The sequence below is a fragment of the Juglans microcarpa x Juglans regia genome, chromosome 2D (assembly GCF_004785595.1).
Source record: "Juglans microcarpa x Juglans regia isolate MS1-56 chromosome 2D, Jm3101_v1.0, whole genome shotgun sequence".
Taxonomy (NCBI): domain Eukaryota; kingdom Viridiplantae; phylum Streptophyta; class Magnoliopsida; order Fagales; family Juglandaceae; genus Juglans; species Juglans microcarpa x Juglans regia.
The window spans coordinates 7524819-7542847 of record NC_054596.1 but is presented as its reverse complement, the minus strand read 5'-3'; the positions used below and the strand labels follow the sequence as shown (position 1 = coordinate 7542847).

At 33.2% G+C, this 18029-nt stretch overlaps 1 protein-coding gene across 1 annotated transcript; it reads left to right on the top strand.

Annotated features, from left to right (window-relative positions):
• The first annotated feature begins 310 nt into the window (after positions 1–310).
• Positions 311–967, top strand: LOC121249201 (splicing factor U2af large subunit B-like). The gene is made up of 3 exons (XM_041147925.1): positions 311–438; positions 651–712; positions 827–967. The coding sequence occupies exons 1-3, from the start codon at positions 311–313 to the stop codon at positions 895–897; spliced, it is 261 nt and encodes an 86-aa protein (XP_041003859.1). The 3' UTR covers positions 898–967.
• The last annotated feature ends 17062 nt before the right edge of the window (positions 968–18029 follow it).

Here is an 18029-nt window from a genome sequence, read left to right as displayed (position 1 = left end):
ATGAGTTGAGGAAGTTGGTTAATTTTCCAGTCATTTTCAAGCTAAGCTAAGCCTAATTTGTTTTACAGACCACCTATATAATATATATTATTAGACCCTGCCTATGGATATAATGAGATATTAACTCTTAATTAAGTTCCAGAGCTGATGAAGGACTCATGGCGCCAATCCTCTAATACCATGATCATATAGCTAGCTAGCCAGATTTGCACCATTCTCTGCGAAATTATAAGAAATAATATTTTTCGTATAATTATATATACGATTAATGTTTCTAATTTGGTTATTCCAAAATTTAAACCTTCTGAGAATGAGACGTGATCCTACATTGGATATTCAGCATGCCTCTCACTGGGATAATTTACTTTTACAGGGAGGAAGAGGTGGGCACTATGACCGGAAACATTGTTTGAGGGTCTATTCACTGGGATATCACAGGTATGCATGAGTTCAGGCCATGTGCAGTTGCATCTAATTTATTTGGGTTAAAATTTGCTTCCATAAACATAAGTAAAGAACACAAAAAGCCGCCCCATTTGGAGTGCAAAAACTGGTCTTAGTTGTAAGCTTGGTTTACTATTTATTCTTGTTAGCCATGCTCATTGGGAAAACCCAAGGGTACCCTAATTATCTTAAATGTTCTACTGCAGTCTGTTGCAACATATTTTCGGTCATGTTATGGCTGCAATTGGAGGAAACAGTGCTGGTCCAGGTATTTTGGTGCTTGAGTTCGATTTGTCTTCATAAGCTACCACCTATGTATTAGTTGGATGGGTTAGTACATGACATGGGACTGATGCCTTTCATTGTTTCTACTTTTTCCAAGGTGCCCCTATTAAGGTGAGGAGACCTAGTGCTTACAACCCATCCCGTGCTGCAACACTTGGTCCAAGCTAGCCCAATCCAGTACTGAACCTGGCCGTTGTTGGGTTAAAGTCGCAGGATCTGTACATGGGCATGAGGGGCCATATATATAGCATTTTTGTGGGGGGGGGGGGGGGGGGGGGGGGGGGGGGGGGTTCCCTATTACTTTACAGAGACGACGCTTAGGGCTTTGTTTGATATTGGTAATTTTATTCTCAGTGGATAGTAGAGTTGAATACAAAATGAGAAATGACTGTGATGGTTATTTAATATGAATGGATATAGCTCAGTTTGTATATGAGAATACAATACACCACCCCATTGTAATACATATGAGTTTGGATTTGTTGATGGGCTTGGATGTTTGTTGATGGGATTTTATTTTGCATGTTATATCGATGTTCAACTTTCATTTCTTGGCAGCCATTAATTATGAATGTTGCATTTAGGAACAACTAAAAACCAGGCCTAGAAAGAAAATCAGGCCCAGGAAATTTAAGCACGAAACATCTTTTGCGGCGAATTAAAGCCTTCGCCGGCGACTAATTTATCGCCGCTAAATCACTTTCACTTTACTAAGTCTACACCAGCGATGTACATATTGCTACTATAACCTTATACTAGCGATATAACATTCGCCGCAAAAAAAATTTAAATACAAATGACTAAATTACGGCGAAACTCAAAATCACTGTCTATAATTAAAAAGCGGCGATATTCACATCGCCGCTAAAGGGACATCTCCAATTAACGGCGATCAAAAAGTCGCCGTAAGTTATCATTTGGTAGCGATCTCGTGTTCGCTGGTAAAAGTGACATCTCCAATCTCAGCGATAAAAAAATTGCGGGTATTAATAAAACCCAGCGACTATTAATCGCTGCCAAATGCACCTACACAGTTGAAGTTATATTACGGCGATTTTGATTGGTCGCTGGTAAATATAATTGGCAGCGATATTTTCACTTTTGGCGTCAAAAATTAGTCGCTGCTATATATCTTTCCTAGCGTTTAACAACTAAATCCTATATTGAGTTTGCGACGATTAAGTACATTAATCGGTGAATAAAATTTCGCCGGTAACAACAAAAATATGGCGGCGAGTTTTTGGTTCCGTTGGACTAGATCTAAAGTGGGGCTTTAATACTGGCGAAATAGCAGCGACTTATTTGTCGCTGGCATAGACGTACGCCAGCGATTTTGTGGGTATAGCCAGCGATACATAATCACTGGTAAAAGTCTTTAACCTTGTAGTGTTAAGTGTGATATTACTTCAAAAGGTATTTAATTATCACGATATTAATTTGTATATGATATTATAGGCCAGTGGGAAGAAATACGTGCTTAACTAATTAAATAAAATAATATAATTAGCACGAAATCATTTCAAAATTACGCGTACTTTGATACTAACTTTTGAATAAAATAATAATATTTTTTAAATTTATATATTTTTTGACAAAAAGCTCATCATGTTACAAATAAAGTCAAGTCACACGTGCTACTTTTACCGAAAGCGAAGGTGGGGAAGCTGGTATGAAATTTCGAGCACGCGCGTACGGCTGCTTGGCACGTACATATAATGTTAGCTGTGATACATCTCTATGCAGTTTGAATATAAAGGCTAGCTTGCCCTTTTGTTTTCCCGTTTGTGTGTGATCATCTCAGCTTGCTCCCATGGGGAACATCTCAATACTCGCATGACCTATTATGCTCGTCTTCTTACTCTTCCTTCTCTCTCATATTTCTATAGCTAATTCTACTCCACGTTACATTGATGTTGATAATATTGCCCTCAACTGCGGCTCTGCTGGCAACTCAAACAAATATAGATAAGCGCATGTGAATTGCAGACATGGAGTCCTCTAAATTCGCTCCCATAGAAGAACGTAACCAGAAATCTAATACCTCTAAAGCCCAAATCCAAGTCTTTCTGATCATCTTGATCAATCCTTATTAGGATTATTATTTAAACATTTAAATAATAGTTACCTACAATATATCACATAATAATAATGATTGTGGATGATAAAATTTAAAATAAAGAGTAGTATTTCTGTTTTTATAAAATGAAAAAAAATAAAGTACCGAAAAATACTACACAATGCGACTGGCATGAATCACGTGAAACATTGAAGCTCAAGCCCACTTTATAACTTCTTTTTCATATTTTGGAGATATATATATATATATATATATATATATATATATATATATATATATATATATATATATTTTTAACTTTTCCTCTTTTCCTTTTTTCTTAGCCCTCCCTAGCCACAGGCCTTTACATGATTCGTCCTTGAATGGTTAGGTGAATTCATGTCATCTCAAACAAGTAATCATCTTGATCTTTTCATTATTAAACACTAATATTTACAATATGATCTTGACAAATCATGATTATCTTGATTTTATCATTATAAAAATTGCACTGTTTGTATGATCTTGTATGTTTATACCATTAATTAATGGATAGGTGGAAGCTAATCAATGATCTCATTTTACTAACTTTGTTCATACTTGTTTATACCCGGCCGGCTCCAAAAGGAGCCACCGGAGAACATCTTATATTCGACAAGCTACCTCAGCTTTGCTATTGAATAATGCTTTACTAAGAAATAAAGAGACAAAAGATCAGAGCGAAATTAGAGAACATATTATATATATGGTGACTTTTTTAAAACAAAAAGATGGTTCACTTTTAAAGCTAAAATTAGTAGATTAATCAAACTTTGAATTTCGTTTCAATTCCAAGTTCAAATTGGTAATTAAACATTTTTTAAAAAATGAACAAGGATCGATAAAAATCATTACAGTTTTCCCATAATTTATTAACCACAACTTGTCATAACATGATGAAACGACATTTGCATTTAGAAAGAGTAGATGACATAGATATTGCACCTAACCATAGCATACGACGTTTTCATTTGGAAAGAGGTCACCAATCATTGGATAGTCTCCGTAAGATATAATAAGGCGCGCAGCTTGCATTTAGACTAAATAAAGTGGGTTCATAATAATTGGGTTAGAGCTTAATTATTGGAGTGAGAAACCTAGCTAACCCTGACTATACATGATGCAAAAAGACCGAATTAGCTAGAATACTTTAATAAGAAAAATGATATAATTTATAATCTTAGCTGGATGTATAAGTCTCGCGTATTCTATTTAAAAAAGATGGATAAATCTGAAATTCATATGAACAGATTATTTTTTCAATAATAAATTCGGCTATTTTTTTTTTAAAAAAAATATACAAGACTTATATAATATTTTAAAGAGTAATGCTACATACAGTCGTGAAATGTATAAGCGTCATGCAATCGTTTTGAAAAAGAGTGAGGTCTACTATTAAAAAATTAATTTTTTTTTTATATAAGTTCCATATTTATTTACTTTTTTTAAAATGATTGTGCGGCACTTATACACTCATAACTGCAAGTATCATTTCTCTATTTTAAAACTATATTAGTTACTTCTTTTAATAATTTGGTCTCCGCCAAGTGTTATTGACCATTATAATAATAATATATTAGGAATTCGTTTCTTGTATATAGTGCGAGGTTGGCCCCGCAACATATCTTTTAAATCTGCGAAAGTTAAGGTCTATATATTTTAATAAACAAGATCGAATATAGTGGTGTAATCTCAGGGTCCCAAAACTTTAATAAGGGTGCTGTCGGTATAACTTTTCCCATTAAACAATAAGCATGCTCTAGTGGCGCACTATACTCTATAGGGATCTACTCTTCTTGTGGTTAACACTGATATTCTAATTTACACGCTATTATAAGTATAGCTAGCTAGTACCCTTAACAGACATCATGCATGCATGCGAGTGATTTGTGAAGGGAGCTCTGATCATCAGGTACTAGTAGGAGTTATCAGTAGAAATTAAGGAATACTGCAATGGAGGTCGTCACTTATAAGACGAAGGTGGGATCGGAGAGGATGCATCTTGATCTGGCATTCCTCGTGATGCTTATCATACTCCTCAACGCATATTGTTGCAGTGCTTCTGTCATTGTGAAGACTAACAACAGTTTCTGATGCAGTGGCCGCCTCGATGAATGCCTGTTCGAGGAGGAATTGGAGTTGGAGTTGCTGATGAATCCTTACGTAAGCCGAATGCGTGACATGGTTAGCTATAAAATAAAGCCCAAACCCGACATTGCTGGACAACCAGCCATTGCTTGTGGGAAACCCAACGACCCTACATATAATACATGTATTTCCGAGGTAAGGAAAGACTTCAAACTTTGTGTCAAGAAGAATATCTTCAAACGCTGCTGATCATTATGATGATCTTGAATCGTGGAAATGTGCCTCTTTGATCAGTTGTAAACTTCGTTATTCTATAATATGATCCTATGCTTATGTGTGTGTGTTTTTTTTTAATCCTTTTGTTGTTGTTTTCTTTAAGGATTGGCCGGAATATTACCGGCAGACTACTCCCAGTTATGTTCATATGTTTGAATCGATGTGTATGTCTAATTTTGCTGGAGAATAAACTACAATTTCCACAACAATTTTAAAGGTTACACGTATATAACTGTAATTAAAAGTACTGCATATATATATATAACAGGAGAAATGATATGCTTCATTAATCATGCATGATGTAGACTTTATCGTACCAGTCAGACAATGTTGATATGAACACACACACACACACACATAAAGTTGCAAACGTTTATTTTATTCCATGCTAGCTGTACAGACAACGATCACTGTTGAAGGGTTAATGAATGAACTAAGCGGAGGCACTAACAAAGAAGAAATCAAGTATCCGTTTATTAAACAAAATAATTCTTTAATTTATATTAAATCAAGTGTACTGTTTAACCAACAAAACAACAAAGTTCGTGATTAAGTCGTAATTAGCTATTTCGATGGATCATTAATAAACCAACCAGCTTGAACATGAAATTAATCGAGATGCATGGCCGGGACGTTTTAAGCTTGAATATTTCAGGTCGATCGAGCTCCAGAAGAAAATGTTTAGGATCATAAACAACAAAAGGGGCGATGGAGATGGTTGTGGAGCTAATTAATTAACGGGGTCAAGTTCTGTTCCTTTTTATGGCGCGTGGCATCACACTTCTTTGTCTGTGTTTCTCAGATCCAGTGAAGTACTTAAACATATAATATATCTGCACTAAATTATTCGTACCACCCTAGCTTAATTAAAAAAAGTTGCTTATTTTTTTTTAATCTTTGTTTCTATTTTTTTACAATATTTTTTAAAATAAAAATAAAAATATACCAATATATTAAAAATCACTTTCTTATATTGGCAGCATATATCACCACAAAAATGTATTGCCCATAATGATACATAATCGAAAAAAGCATCTCTCGACGAGAAGTTTAGTTGGAAATATTTTTGTTGACGAATTGATGCTGTTGCTAAAAGTCAATTTCCACAAAAAGACATCTTGAAAAATAATTCGTATCCGCGTAAAGATGCTATCATAAAAATCTGCATTCTACAATCAAATGGCGTAAGAAAAGAGATACTGCCATTATAGTTTAGAACATTCTTTAGTTCTTTTATGTACGTCTCACATTTCGCCTCTAAAAGATCTTTTCCTGCAAGGATACATTGTGGGTAATGGAAAACTGCAGCTCATATATATTGGGATACATTGTAGTCAACAAATTTTTTTTTTTCTCATATATTACGTGTTAGTCAAATTTAATTCCCATATTTGCTACCTGTAATGACCTCGAGGTCATTTTTACAATGATTTTTTTGGATCTTTACCATTGTATTCACATCACAATGGCATAAATTATGAATTATCCAAAATAAACAGGACATCAATGTGATATACTTTGTTGAGAATAAGCTTGCAGAAACGCCATGAAGATAAATACTGAAACTGCATAAACTATATCAACTCCAAAAGTAGCTAAAGCATGTCCATATATACACACATTTATATATTACTTCTGTTATCATTAAACATGATGCACATGAAAAGCCAAACTTCACAATTCATTCATTGTTTGACAATCAGCCCATGTAAATAACATAGCAAGAATTGCATGTGCAACAATATGGCAACTTGCAGATGGGTTCATAAATCTAGATTCAATTAATTCATGGTGAATAGTTTGATTAACTAGGTCGAAAGTAGCTGTGGTCTTGGCTCAAAAATACTTTTCCTCCAATTCACTAATTAGTCTCTCAGGTAGCATTGTGTCTTTAGCAGTAGTCCCTTTCAATCCTGACTCTAATAGATCGAGACTTACTGCATAAAAATATCATGAAAACCTTAACCATTACTATCATGTTATTAATAAATTTTCAAATTTGTAGACTGAACAGACTTTAAGTAGAGATAGCTCATCAATAACTTGTGATAGCTTTTGGATTCATTTAATGATTCCTAGATATGTAAGCAAAGCTAAAAAATAATTAACACAGGATGCTATCTTAAATATCCAGAGCTAACCTAATTATCATTTGTCAAATGATTACTCTCAAATTTATCTAAATGCAGGGTAGGACATAAAGTTGATAACAAGGGGAATAAAAAAGCATCCATGGACCAAGCCTACAAAGGAGGAAAAAGCACCTGTCAATTGATATCATCCCCATCAATTGGCTGATCAACCTACAATAGCAGTTCAAAAAACAAAAAAAAAAAAGTATGATGTCATGTACCCAGGATGCCTAGACATCAATCGAAGACTCTTTATGAGACTCCCTTTGAGACTCTAACTCTGTCATGCGAATGTTCATCAATTTCTCATAGTCTTGAAATTGGTTCTTGAATTCTAGTAAATCATATCTCAGTGCCTCAAACTGGGTCTTGTACAAATTTGCATCATTCTTGTTCTTCTTGTTCTCCTCAATAATGCCTTGATAATCCATATTGTTGCACAATGAAAGAGATGGTTCAGGTATAAATGAGTGGCCTAGACTTGTTGCATAACCTGGTTGATGTCCTAAAACCTCTTTGAACATTGAATTAACCGCTTCATCCATGTTCCCATCCAAGTCTTTCTCATTCAACCACTCAACCATCAAGTTCTACATTACCATTAATGAACACCATTTCATAATATTAAAGAAGGTTTAATTGAAAAACATCAATAGATTTAACTTACATAATTGTGTTCTGCTGTGTCGATAATAAATCTACCTTTCTTTCTTGACCAATGCACTTCTTTATAAAAAGCTACCAAATTCGGGGCTTGTTCGTTCTTTATCATCAAAGACTTTGTGTTAGGTATTCCAATCACATAGGCAAAGAAATAACTCTTTTAATTGATTAATGTACTACCTACAACTTACATTTTCCTTCATAATCCTAATGAAAGGCTTCCTACCACCTGTATAGTTGAACCTTTGTTTTCGCCTATTTTTTGTATTTCTCTTGACATCTTTTGTAATTTTGTTTTCGAACATTTTGTTTTTGATAAGTATACATCATCATTTTAGGAAATGGATAGCAATGCACTAGTAATAAAAATTTCAACCATTATGTATCACAAAGAAAGAACTTAATATACATTAATATTTACCTTGACGCATTCGCTTGACTACATTGCACATAATTGTGTCCATATGGGCTTCTCCACCCAAGTTGTCCCACTAGAAAGTGCCACCTCGTGCGTTGCATACCCCAGGTATACGTTGTGTAATAGGTAGTGGAATGCATTGTACTTTCAAGCAAGTGCATTTGTCACACACTCACGATGGGAATTTTGTGTCCAGTCCAATATAAAGTTAGCCTAAATATCATATTTTAGTGAAAAGCATTTTTATAAGAATTTTGGTTTTCAGTAGTAAAAAAGTTTCTCACAACGTTTCTTAAAAAACTATCGTACTTGAACACGGTCGATGAACTCATCTTTCTCCTCTTTGTCTACTGTTTTCTAGCTTGCATGGCGCATATTTTCATGATGTTTCACAATCGTTGTCACTCGTCCAGAAAAGGTTGTAATTATCGCACGATCTTTCATGTTATTGAACGGGTTAAACCTATCACTTGCAAATCCAAGTCTCACATTACAAGTATCTGTTGCAAACCAACTATATTTGTTATCAAAAGCTTTCCAGACTTTAGAATCTGCCGGATGCCTCATACAACTTGGGTCATCGATACATTCTTCTTTACGCCATCTCATGGCTTGTGCTGTCTTCTTTGACATAAAAAGCCTTTTGCAACCTTGTATTCAAAGGAAAATAGCGCATCACTAAGATAATCGTTGGTTACATATCTTTGAGACCCACCTAGATACGTTGCATTATCATTCCAAAACAAGACATGATCATTTAGGCATACATATATCTTGGTGTAACTAAAGCCGAATCCTCTAAGCGGCGAGCATTGTTATAATCTTTAGGCATGAGAGCATTCGGGAATGTGGCTTTCAATAGCTTTATAACCTTGTTAAAGGACTTCACGCTCCAATGACCAATTATCTTGATGTGGAGCAACTTCACTATAAATGATAGTTTCGAGAACTTTGTACATGATGGATAGAGCGGACATCGTGCATCATCCAACAACTGTTCAAAGGTATGGTGTCTTGGATCACTAAAGTTGTGTTCTGCAATACCATCTTCACTACCACTAGCATTTAAACCAGTTGTACGATTCATATAAGATCCCACCTGGATGTCATCTAACATCTCGTTTACATCATCAATGTAAGCCGAAATCGGATCCATCATCTTCATCATCTAAAAGAGTGGCATTGAAAGGGTCTGCTTCTCCATGGAATATCCATTTTGTATAATTATTATCAAATGATCTTCCACGACATTTATCGGATGAAAATTATTACAGCATCTGCGACATGGACACCTAATACAATCACTCTCGAGGGCATTGGCTTGAGCCATGGATATGGATTGATTAACTCTTTCAACATATTCATTGGAGTACCGCAATCTATCTTCAATATGCGTCCAATCCTTATCCATCTAAACTTTGGTAAAAAAAAAATACACGGTTGGTTTTTCATAATAGAAAATAATATAGACTCATTGAAATGAGCGAAGTAGAATGATATGAGACTTTTGATCAACTTAGGGATTGGAAAAAGTGGAGAAAGTGATCAATTATCATGTGTTGATAATTCAAGTACTTGGGCTTGAAATGGATTACTATACTTTAGGACCCCAATTATTCCCTTAGGTAGGGTGTCGTTATTTGGATATGTTTAGTCAAATGATTTTAATATCCATAGAACATGTTAACTATGCAAAGCTATTATTAACTTAGTGATAGCGGCTAAAAGTTGAGGTGAAAATATTTATTATACTTGGAATTGCAAACCATCGTGATAGATCAATATGGTACTAGTACCATATTGATCTAATTAACAATTGGTTTTCATCATGTGTTTCATACAGATTGATCATCATTTTGGTATATACCTATATATACTTCCATTTTAATACCTTTGTTAATTAGATTAACAATATATATAGAGTAAATATATACCCTACTAATATCAGTTCAGATAAATTAACTATAAGATTTGAAAAACGGTGTTAATTAATCAACACCACAGTACCGATAGAGATAATTTACTCTCGAAATATATATCGTGATAAATTGACTCTTGTTTAGTTATTAGAGTTAATTAATTACATATCAAATGTTCACATTAACTATTAGCTAGCTCGCTAGCTAGAATTCATCATGGTTCATGTACATGATTTCTTTTCCTCTCTTGGTTTAGAATGGAAAAAAAGGTTTTAAATAATATGGATACACAAAATTTCTGCATTTTGTTCGTCAGCCCCTTTATGTTAAGCAAAATTGTCAATAAATTAAAGTTCTTACCTTGGATATTTCTTTTGTGCAGTGAATGTAGAAGCCAGTGTATATATACTTGATAACCATGTTCGTTGAAGGTGGATCTCCAGGTCATCGCAAATCAACGATTGATGTGCGAAGTTGCGGATGAACTCCACCCACCATTTGTTTTCACATTTGTTTTAACTGGTACATTTGTATTGTGGATGTTTGATCTGTACTCTAAAGCTTGTAAGAGACATTAGTTGCTCCCATGCTTGTAGTACTTAATTGCCTTCCATTAATACACCATATGCTAGTGTATGGTAACCTTAAAGGGGCTGATGTACTGATCGATGTATTGGCATGGATGGAAACTTGAATTTGTATATATATATATATACATATATATATATATATATACACAAGTATTTGGTATTGGAAAGTACTATTTGGTAATATTGTAAATGAGTTGGAGCGTGCAGGAAATTAGGTATGCATAAAAAAATGGTGCATTTTGTATATTGGGCTGGAATGAGGCTCAAAATGCCAATTGCAGCGATTTACATTTTGCCGAGAATGAATTTTTTAAAACAGAACAGTTTTTTGCAGTGAATATAGTTGGACGCCAAAAACAATATATGTCGAATGTTCTTTTTTGCGGCAACAAAGAATCGCCGCAAGTTACATATTGCGGTGAAATTTTTACATCGAGAAAAATTATTAAGGCCAATGAACCATTCTCGACAGACCTCAAAACGTTGTAAAAAATTTATTTCGGCGAATTTTATCGTCCCGAATATTAATTGCAGCGATTTTTATCGACGGGAAAAATATTAATTGCAGCAATTTTGGACAACGCTGGAAATAATAATAAGATATTTACAGCAATTTTTTTAGTTTTAGCTACGAAATAAAATGCTGCAAATATTTTTTCACAGTGCTATATTACTGAAGTTCCAATTACATTTGCGACATATTTTATAATATTAGCAGTGAAAAAAATCGCTGCAAATAAACTATTGGTGACGATTTTTGGGTTTCGCTGGCTGAAGTTTTAAGTAAGTCAACAATTGCGATGAACCTGCGACGCAACATAAATAGCTGCAAAAGAGCATTTGCAGCGATTTTAGGGATTATTTGTGACGAATTTTAGCGCCGCAAAAGGTCCTGTTTCTTGTAGTGACTACATGATATAAATGAATCAAAAAACATATGCAACATTTAGTCGGGAAAAAATAAACATTCATCACCATCCCATAAGCATATAGTTGGATGTGCCATGACTAGAAGAAAGAAAAAATGTACCTTTATCACATATAGAATTTATAAATAACAAGACCAAACCTGTTAAAAGAATATCCATGCTTTACGAATGATGTGGAATGGCTGATAGGATATGGAAAGCATATAGCATATGCAGAGATAATGTGGCTATAATTTTTCTGATTCATCAAAAGTAAACACCATTATAGGGAAAACGGTAATAGAAGAAAGAAATGTAAATTGATGCTGGATAATCAAGCATACTTTAGCTTCAAAATTGCTATCAAGAAGAATGTTTGATGATTTAATATCCGTGTGAATGATGTGGGGATGGCCTTTATAGTTAAATTGAAAAAATAACATTAGATACAAATTATTGAAGATGGGCTTGCCAACTTATATTCTCAACGTACAACAAGTTTTTTAGCACTTGCTGGCCCCCAGAATTGTAGATTAATTGACTTTCAATATATATTGGACATGAATATGATAATTTCCGGAATATATTTCTAAAATCTTGAAACCAAATATGTTTATTTGTTTAACGAAACACCATTAGTTATATCAGGCACACTTATCTAGAGAAAACCTTTATTTTACATTTAATTAGCATAATATCAAATGGGAAAAACATGAAAAAACAAAGAAATTTACTACTCCATGGATTGTCTTGATACCCAGGTACTTTCGTGCATAGTTGACAAAACAAATGATGTATCATAGACTCCACAGATACATGGCCACTTGAAGAAGAGTACTGTAACAAAACATATTTTTGCGTAAAGGTCATAACAGTTGCAACTTGCAAGGGTAATATGTATTGTTTGAACAAAGAAATGCTTATTGATATCTAAAATCTTCTCTTTGGAAGAACCCTCAGTACTAGAATCAAGCTATTCAAACCATGTAGTATAAGATCAATGTAATAGTAAAAAGACTTGTACTCTTCAACAATAATGGTCTTTTAGACAATAATGGATTTACCAATAACTCTGCCCACTCATCTGAGGACAATTTCCATGACATTTCTCTGCAAAATAGAATCTTCTATTGCATCATAGCAGTCAATACACAATAGGAGTATTATGTGGAATAAGCAAATTAGCAAGAAAATAGTAGGCAACACAAAACAGAAAAAAAAAAAAAAAAAAAAAAAAGTACAAACATAAAGTTGCAAATGAACAAATAAAGATATAAAGACCCCAACTCACAAGTATTCCCAAGTATGTGTAAAGTGAGATTAGAAGCCAGTTGTTCCCATATCTAGCCAAATATGGCAAGTATTACACAGGTGTGAGAAGCCAAAAAAAATTATCATTCAGATACTAAGCCTGCCCAAGACATAAGTGTTTGAAACATAATCATCAGTTAACTTTCTGACAAAACAAAAGATAGTTCAGACTCCAACATTGATGAAGCAAGTGCTATAATGGCTAAAATGGTTAAATCATGGATCATTTGATTGTCAGCCCTAAAGTCATATAAAACATATGTAAACGAAAAGAGAGAGAACATTTAAAGAAAAAGAAAAAGCAAAAATGACCCATGAGACAAACCTAGAGGAAGGCAACAAGAACCCTCAGAACAGGGTAAGTTCAACGATCACCTTGGGTTATGCCTACATGGCTCTCCATCGAGTTGATGCCGACGACCCGTGAGAACAAGCAAGAAATGAAACTCATGTTCAAAGGGTCTCTTTGTGTTATCAACCTTGATTTGAAAGCCTCTCCTTGATTTAAAAGCTTGACTCCAAATTCTGGGCTTAGACGTGAATTTGGAGATTTTGAAGGAGGGTTTAAAATAAGACAAGGATTTGGGTATTTAGGAATGGTTCAATGTGATTGTATTACTAGCTTTAGCTCTAGATTTTTGTAAGATTTCACGAATGTCATCGTGAATGGTGCTGCAAGTGCAAGGGCAGTACTCCTAATCTTACTATGAAGATTTTACTTTCCTCTTTAATATCAGAGCATACTATCATATGCTCAAATTTGAATTTTTTTAGAATCTCATTTTCTAATGACAATATTCTTGTGTTGGCTGTAGTTCATTTTTCTCTTAACTGATTGCATGATTTTGAATTTGTTCATCAAGCATGCACCACTTCGACCTTCTACTACCTTGAATTATCTGGCTGCAACACGTTTTATTGAGCATTCTTTGCCTGACCTAACCCCAGGTAAATTGTTCTTTTCTAATTGTTATGTTCATGAATCTTTTAACCATTTTTAGCTCTTTGCATTGAGGGATTGCTCATTTTTTGCAGACCAGGAGCAAAGTACGAGAAATATTAATAGAGGAGAGGGGCCAAAGATGAAGTATTTAGAGAGGAGTCTCCAAAAGAAGCGGAATTATTAATCATCTGAAAAACAATCGGTACAAACAGCTACCAAGGAATTTCTTGAGAAGGCAGCTCGTGAACTTCTTGGTGATAATAAGGTGGTTTTAGAGGACCCCTACAGATTCTGAGCCTTTTATCATAATTCTGGATATGATGGATTCATCTTTTCCTGTGATAGTATCTAGGGCTGTAAAATGAACAGGCTACTCGACAAACAACTCGAATTCAACTCGATTAAACTTAAAATCAACTCAAATCGAATATTAATTGAGCCATTCATAAACATAGAATTAGACTCATTATTAAACGATACAAACTCGTATAAAGCTCAACCGGTTCGATTAATGTTCGTGAACAAACTCATATGAAACTCAATGTGAGCTCGACTCGTATATATTTATAAATATATAATACAATATATATAATAGCTAAAAGTTAGATATATATAATTTATAATATTCATAATTATGTATATAGACTTAGTCTTACTTATAGTCCACTAGATATACTATATATAAATTTATAATATTAACTTCTAGTCTTATAGAACTAGAAGTTATGATGAATACATGAGTCCAATAAATATATAACATTATAAGTTCAGAAGTTATGATGAATACATAAGTTTTATACAAAAAATAATATTATACAAAATATTTTATATGTATAAGTTTTATATATAATATATAAAAAGAAAGAAAATCACTCAAATATTATTACTAAATTTTGATAAGTACATAAGACATTAGTAGTTATACTAATATAGACTATAGTTATAGTTATACTAATATAGTTATACTAAATCACTATAACTAATACTAATATATAACTAATACTAATAGTCTAGTATAGACTATAGTTATACTCATACAAATATAGTTATATTAAATCACTATAACTATAACTAATACTAACATATAGCTATTACTAATAGTCTAATATAAACTATAGTTATAGTTATACTAATATAGTTATACTAAATCACTATAACTAATACTTATAGTCTAATATTAATACTATTATATGGTTATACTAATCACTATAACTAAATCACTATAGTCTATAACTATGTATTAAATGTATTACAAATATATACAAATATAATTATCAACCAATGGGATGATGACAACTATTAAAAGGATATAACGGACATTAAAAATAGAAAAACGCTTGTTGCAAGCGTATGTGGCAAACGGCGTGTAAATGGGCCTGACATAGAAACACTTGATGAGAGAAAGACCGAGCTGATGAGAGAGAAAGACGACCTGAGGAGCGAGAGATAGAGAGAGTTGATGAGAGAGAACGTGTGTGTTTAGAGAGAAAGTAAGCAATTCATTTTAAATCTGACGTGACATAGACGATTACAGACCGGTTATATCTATCGACTGTATATAGAAAAACTGTTACAAATATAAATGCTGATAAAGTAGTAAACTTTTTCCTGCTTTTTGCATATACAAGTGTTGCTTTAATGTATTATTTATTCCGATCAGTTTATACATTATTATTTAATATTCCAATATATAGGATATGAATATTATATACTTTATTATATATACGAATCAATTGACCAAGAACATTAGATGCTTGATTTGGAGTGGTCCCCCTAGTACTACTTGGTAATTAGGCACGACAAAAGTTCCGTTTTATAAGTGCATTCGCGACCATAGCAATTTGGTTTCAAATTAATACATTGAGGGAAATAATTGAAAAATACTTACTGCACAGTGAATTAATTATCTATTAAGAGACTTTTTGTTGCTCCAAGGATATTGATAACTTTAAGAATAATGCTAGAGTGCCGTTGGGGCCTTCCGCTGGGTCTAGTATGTGTTTTTTATATGTTTTTTTTTTATATAGATTTTTTTAACAATTTTAAATGTTTTAAAAAAATATAAAAAATTTACAATATCATTAAAAAATACTTCCTTCATCACAAAGTAAAATAAAAAAATCATAAAAAAATATTAGTCTTCATGTTGAGATTTTTTTTATTTTTTATTTTACTTCGTGATTAAAGCAGTATTTTTTTAATATTTTTTTTTTACTTTATGATTAAAGAAATATTTTTTAACGATGTTTTAAATTTATTTTATTTTTTTTAAAATATTTAAAAGTGTTAAAAAATCTATGTAAAAAATAACTTAAAAAAAACACATGAAAAAACACATTTCTTTTAATAATGATAGGATTCCTATTCTACTACTACCTATTTATTACTCTTTTTGTATTTGATTTTTTTTAATTTTTTATTTTACTTAATGATTAAGAAAGTGAATATTAATAAAATTATATATATTTTTTTAATTTTTTTTAGTGATTAAAGACGTTAAAAAAATATTTAAAAAAATAAAAAAACTTGAAACGAACTTAAATAATAAATAGGTTACTACTTTTTTTTGTACCCGTCAATCAATGTGATGCCACCGAAGTCATATTATAAAGGGAGGGAAAACTTCTTTGGGCACCTAATTTGACCGCCTAATTTGTCCACCCTATTACAAAACTAACGCCCGGTTTGTATTCGCAACTCATCTCACTACTATTTATTATTATTCATCAACTTTACACAAATCTCACTACTATTCACAACTCATCTCATTACTATTCACAACCCATCTCAATTCATCTCAACTCATTTTCGAATCCAAACGACACCTAAGTACTTTTGTCCCGTTCCACATTTTTTTAAAAGGCCAAGTACTCTAAAGTCTAGCCTCTGCCACGCCACTGTTTCCACATGCCACTACATAGGTAAGACTAGTGCTACTGCTTTCACGTGTGATTTCCAGCTCCTTTCCCAGTGCATGATCCAACAGCTACTATCCTACTGCACTTCACTTAACCTTTTTTACCAAAAGGCTTTAGACCAGATTCTTCATCCCATTCTACTTGTTCCTTCCCGAATCATCAAGACTCAGAGTGCGTTTGAATATTGAAGTGAGTTGAGTTGAGTTGATAAAATATTATTTATTATTATTATTGTTTTGAGATTTGAAAAAGTTAAATTATTTTTATATTTTGTGTTGGGATTTAAAAAAGTTGTAATGATGAGTTGAGATGAGTTGTGTTTCCAAACGAAACCTCAGCCTTTCTCACTTCTCAAACCGTCTACTGTAACAGAGAGCTGGGCCTTGAGGGAGAAGAGAGAGAGGTTACCGAGAGAAAATCGTGCAGCAGTTCACCTGCACAGCTGGTGACAATGTCAGCCTTTTCTTTTTCCTCTAGATCCGAATAGATCTTCATATATGTTGAGAGATCGTATTAGATGTTAGCGTTGTTAACTTTTTTTTTCAGTTTATCATTATTTTTTATTTTTTTTTTCAATTTCCTTTTCTCTATTTTTTCTCTTTTGTTTGATTTTTCTTCCATCGTGGATTTGCAGGAAAATTTCATTTCTTTCCTACAAATCTGCGTTAATGTACATTTTTTTTAAAACTTTTTTCAGTTTTTGTTTTCTTCCTGAGATCGTGTTCAGATAACAGTGTGTTTAATTTTGTATTTCTTAACCTTTTCGGTTGATCTTTTTTGTTTCTTTTTATTTTATTAAAATTTTGCATTAGTGAGCCTGAGCTGAGCTCGACTCATTAACAGAACCGAGCTCAAGCTCATTTTCCTTGTACACGAGCTCAGATGTTTTAATAGGCCCTGCTGATAAACGAGCCGAGCCCAAGCTCGACTTGAGTAGTGAACGAGTCGAGCTCACACATCCCATACTGCTCGAACTCGGCTCGTTTACAGCACTAAAGGTATCAACTCTTTGAAAGGTTTAGTAGAAGAATGGTTGGCA

Coding starts and splice junctions, on each gene's coding strand:
- LOC121249201 (XM_041147925.1), top strand. CDS start 311: ATGAGACGTGATCCTACATTGGATATTCAGCATGCCTCTCACTGGGAT. Junction 439..650: donor TATTCACTGGGATATCACAG/GTATGCATGAGT, acceptor GTTCTACTGCAG/TCTGTTGCAACATATTTTCG. Junction 713..826: donor AGGAAACAGTGCTGGTCCAG/GTATTTTGGTGC, acceptor ACTTTTTCCAAG/GTGCCCCTATTAAGGTGAGG.